Source organism: Morus notabilis, unplaced genomic scaffold (genome assembly GCF_000414095.1).
Source record: "Morus notabilis unplaced genomic scaffold, ASM41409v2 Scaffold1174, whole genome shotgun sequence".
Classification (NCBI taxonomy): Eukaryota; Viridiplantae; Streptophyta; class Magnoliopsida; order Rosales; family Moraceae; genus Morus; species Morus notabilis.
The window spans coordinates 18,124-23,371 of NW_010364428.1; the positions used below are offsets into that span (position 1 = coordinate 18,124).

Below are 5,248 nucleotides of genomic sequence, written 5' to 3' on the forward strand. Positions count from 1 at the left end.
TTCTTTCTCTCGCAAGAACACAGGATATAGCAGAGGTCTTTATAAAAATTGACTCAATAAAAAAGTTTTATTAACAAAATAATTTTTAAAAAATTTTTATTTGTAAAATTACAACACGATTAGGAACAACCATTTTTTTACAAAAAAACGATTAGATTATCGTTCTTCATAAAAAAAATAAAAAAATTATTTTATCAACTTCACTTTATTAAATAGTCAAACTAACAAATTTACCCACGGTCAATTTCCATTCAAAATAGAAGCACCCAAACACTACCAATACAACAAAATCACAACTTCAAATTAAATCCTACAAAAAAAAAAAAAAAAAAAAAAAAACGTGTAATCCCAGCCCTCCAACACCCAAAATTTTAAAACACTTGCGATCTATCTCTCTCCTCCCTCTTCTCTCTCGCCGAACCAGTTACAGAACCTCACGACAGATTTGGCGACGCTGTGGAAAGCTTGTGGGGTGGGTGAGATTCCGGCGGCTGTTCGCACGACGGTGGGCTTGTGAGGTGGGGGAGATCGAGGCGGAGCGGTTTGTGGCAGGGCGGTGAGGCGATCGCCATTTGTGATTTGTGACTGCGATTTATGATGAGTGACGATAGAACCTTGGTTAAGAAGCTACGCGACGATTTCGATCTGGTACGGCTGGTGGATGAGATGGTAATTATTTGAGAGTTTGATTTGGGACTTTCCTTTTTCTTTATGTGTTGTCAGATTGAAGAATTCCTCGTCTTCAAACACTTGCAGGCAGCAACTGGCAAGCAAGTAAGCAAGTTTCTTCTTCAATTCCTTTCCCAGATTCTGTTATTTTTGTGCTCTGTGTGTGTGGCTTTTATTGTCTATTCTGTGGTTTCCACTTTTCAAATTAAAGCTGTGTTTTTCAATCTGTGATGTTATTTATTTATTTTTACATATTGCATTTTTCAGATTCGAAGTTTTGATCTGTCAGTCCTTTTTCTCTGCGAACAAACAAAACCCAAACCTAATTTTCCCCAACAATGTCGAAATCCACCTCTTGCACTCGGTGCAAGTCCAAATCCCTAGTCCGCGACGATGTCACCGGCCACTTGGTCTGCGAGATCTGCGGTCTCCTTCAAGAATTCGACAGCTTTGAAGCTCACTTCGGCGGCATCACCGGCCCACAAGGCACCTTTGTCCGCCTCGGCACCGCCGGCACCGGCTCCACCTTCAATTACAAGGAAAAGAAGATCTACGACGCGCAGAAGCTCATCGACGACCTCGTTTATAGGCTCGGATTGTCGGGATCCAAATCGAACGACGTCAAGTCCATGGTCGCCACCATCACCGAGGGGGAGTACGGACAAGGCCACTGGTTCACGATTTTTGTTGGCGCTTGTGCCTATGTGGTAATGAGGAAGGACAATAAATCGCTGCCAATGGCCGAGGTCTCATCGGTGATTGGCTCCGACGAGTTTGAGTTGGGGCGAATGATTCAGCGCATCGTCGAGTTTCTAAATCTGAAGCGATTGGATGATTACCCCGAATTTGACATTTTGAACTCGTTTGAGACGGCATTGAGGAACTCCCGAAGCTTCGCGGGTGTCGGGGAGGAAGACAAGGAGAGGATGAGAAAGCAAGGGATTTTCTTAATCCAGTGCATGGTCAAGTGGTCATTGACCACCGGTAGGAGGCCGCTTCCGCTTGTTGTCGCGGTGTTGGCCTTCGTTGGCAAACTGAATGAGGTTGCTGTCAAGATTGAGGATGCGGCTAAAGAATTTCACGCCAAGGTTTACACTAGTAAGGTTAGGTATAGAGAGCTTTTGGAGGCTCTTGTTAAGGTCGCCCAAGCATTGCCTTGGGGAAAGGATGTTACTGTGAAGAACATTATGAAGAATGCACCTTTTGTTATTCAGTACATGGAGAAGAAGTCCATGTCAAAGCCTGGTGAAAAGGAGAAAAGGGATTTGGAGAGTTTAAGGTTGGATTTGGAAGATGTGGTTGGTGACTGTTTAAGAAAATGTCTTGACTATGGGAAGGATTTGGTCTACGAGGAAGATGATTCTAGCTACTTTAAGGTATATTCTGATGAGAAGAGTGGGTTACTGAGTGGTGATGATGTGAAGAAGTTTACGCTTTCACCTGAATGCTTATCCATGGTGTATGCAAAAGTTTCAAACGAAGTAGGTAATGTGAAATCTGGAAAAGAGGGTAGAGACGTTCATGGGAGAGAGAGGATGGTTTTTGACTTTCGGGTTTGTACAGAGTGGTGGAATGGAGAGTCTGAATTGAGCAAGAAGCTTTTGCTGAAGCAGATATTGGAGAAAGATGTGGGATTGGAAGCTTTGCCACCGTCTTTTGTTGCCGGTTGCAAGGTGTATGAGAAAAGGAGAGAAAAGATAAATGCCGCTAATCGGCGAATCAACAGGATTATGTTTCCATTAAACGCTGATTTAGATGATAATAGCAACATTTCTTGTAAGGAAATTTCACATCCTAGAAAGAAGAGGAAGAGTACAAAAGTTGATGTCATTAGTTGGGAAGATTTGATTATTGAAACTCTCCTCCTTCATAAAGTAAAAGAGGAGGAAATTGAGAAGGGTCACTATAACACCTTAATGGACTTGCATGTTTTCAACTCTGGAATTGTTCCAGATACACCTGCACGGTTACAAGAGTGGTAGTTCGATACCGCTCAAAATATCCTTGCATTTGCAGGTTCAAACAGAATTTTTCCTAGGTTTGGGTCGGATTTGGTAATCAATACAAGGTTTTATGATTTTTTTTTTCAATTTTGTAAATTCATACCGCTGCTACTGGTTTTGTCTGAGAAGTTGCCATAGAAGTCTAATTTGTAACATCCTTTCTTCCTGAATTTTAGACTTATTGCAAATTTTTTCTCTGTTAAAATTTTAACAAAAAATAATACGTGGCGCTCATCTGCAAGTTTTGGAATTGAAAGTGTAATTACAAAATTCCCATATAATTACTTTAGGCTATGTTTAGTAATTTGTATTGTATTGTATTATATTATATAAAGTGTATCGTGTTATGTGGTATTGTGTTATGTTGTCTTTATATAATACGGTGTTTGGTGTCATCACGAAAATCAAAATATAATTTCTTAAAAATTGAGGTCAAAATATAACTTTTAAAAAATATAAATTTGCATTTGTGATGTAGGGATAATTAAGCATAAGTAATCGTTTTTATATTTTCTTTGTCGTTTGTTCTAATTTAGAAATTTAGCTTAGTTTTATTATTAATATGTCGTTTATCCTACTTGTTATTTTGTTATCGTATTCTATGTAGCTATAAATAGCCACATTATCTATGTAATAGGAAGACTTTGAATATTTTGATAATTGAATTAGAGTTGAGTTTCTTCTCCAATTTAGGGGGTTTTCCCATTGTGGAATTTCTTTTAGATGGATTTGAGAATCATCCTTTTGGGTTAGGCCGGTAAAATTCTATTATTCTCTATTTCATTGCATCAATTTGCCTCTTAATTTTTAAACAATTATAAGTTCTGACATAACTATGTCGGCTCAACCTCGACCAACAATTGTGACCAACTCTGAAATAAATCATGAATTTGCTATAAAATTATTCGCTGCAATATGGTAAAAATGAACCACCTAAACTCCTGAAACAAATTGTAAATTGCGGAATTCTTGAAACCATTGGATAAGGTTAGAGAAATTTGTTATTGGCTTTACTTTTTAAATAATCTAGTTTCAGCTGATGTTGTTAAAATTTTGATAGCAGTTTAAAAACTAACCGTGACAAGTACCGCCATCTCATTATATTATTACTTTATTTCATTGGGACTGGGGTAGCAGCTAACGACTTTTCAAATATTAATTTTGAAATCAGTTCTCAAACTCTTGGAAGGAAAGCTTATCAGTCATCTTACTTAGGCTTAGTTTAGTATTGCCTTTTCTTTTCAAAATCAGCTTCGACTTATAACAGAAATTGATTTTAGTATTTAGTAAATTTCTTCAAAAGTATTTTTTAAAATTTTTTTTAAGAATTTACAATCAAAATGAAAAACAGCTTAAAGATAACTTTAACTTTTAGATTGTGCAAAAATCAGCATAGTATAATTAATAAAACTTTCATAATATCTCTAATAAAATTTAAAATTTATAATATTCCCAATCTAAAATTCAGACTCGTAATATAATATAATATAATATAATAGTAATATTGTAACAAATAATATCATAATTATATTAATAACTCTAATATTATTATTTTATCATAAAATATGATATTATAATAATATTATAATTATTTTAAAAATATGGTATTATAATTATAATATGATATTATAATTATTATTTCATAATAATATTATATATTACATTGATATAATTATATTTATTATATTAATAGTAATATAATAATTAATATAATTTAATATTAAAATATAATAATGATTATATAATATATTATAATATATTATAATATAATATAGTTGTAATTTTTAATTATATTATATCTAAAATATTAATATTTCTTATGTAATATTATAATATGTTTTATAATATTGACATTATATTAACCATTTTAATAATATTATTATATTCTATATCATAGTTATATAATATGTTATTTAATAATAGTTTTATTGTATTATATTAAATATAATAATAAATATACATTATATTATAATTATGTATATTATATTATAGTATAATATAATATAATCGTTATTTTTATTATTATATTCTATATCATAAATATATAATATATTATATAATAATAGTTTTTTTTATTATATTAAATATAATAATAACTATATAATATATTGTAATTATATATATTATATTATGGTATAATATAATATAATCGTAATTTTTAACTATCCACAGTAATTTAATCTCATAATTTACCAAACGCTATTACACTGATTTTAGAACCAGCACAGCTACTATAATTATAATTTACCAAACATTCAATTGTTTTTTGAACAGTTGTTTCTTTTTTCAGCACAGTTTATATAATATATTGTAATTATATATATTATATTATGGTATAATATAATATAATCGTAATTTTTAACTATCCACAGTAATTTAATCTCATAATTTACCAAACGCTATTACACTGATTTTAGAACCAGCACAGCTACTATAATTATAATTTACCAAACATTCAATTGTTTTTTGAACAGTTGTTTCTTTTTTCAGCACAGTTAAAAGTAATTTTTCTAAAATCTACAGCACTACCAAACTAAGCCTTAGTACCAATCCACAACAAAAATATGGTATTCTAA

At 32.4% G+C, this 5,248-nt stretch overlaps 1 protein-coding gene across 1 annotated transcript; it reads left to right on the top strand.

The window, feature by feature from the left end:
* The first annotated feature begins 353 nt into the window (after positions 1-353).
* LOC21387792 (plant-specific TFIIB-related protein PTF2) lies at positions 354-2,899 on the top strand. Its single transcript, XM_010106639.2, has 2 exons — positions 354-774; positions 937-2,899. Exon 2 carries the CDS (start codon positions 1,008-1,010, stop codon positions 2,649-2,651), a length of 1,644 nt encoding a protein of 547 aa, XP_010104941.1. The 5' UTR covers positions 354-774; positions 937-1,007; the 3' UTR covers positions 2,652-2,899.
* Positions 2,900-5,248: the final 2,349 nt, after the last annotated feature.

Bases quoted from the DNA above. Each gene is read 5' to 3' on its own strand.
- LOC21387792 (XM_010106639.2), top strand. From the start codon at position 1,008: ATGTCGAAATCCACCTCTTGCACTCGGTGCAAGTCCAAATCCCTAGTC.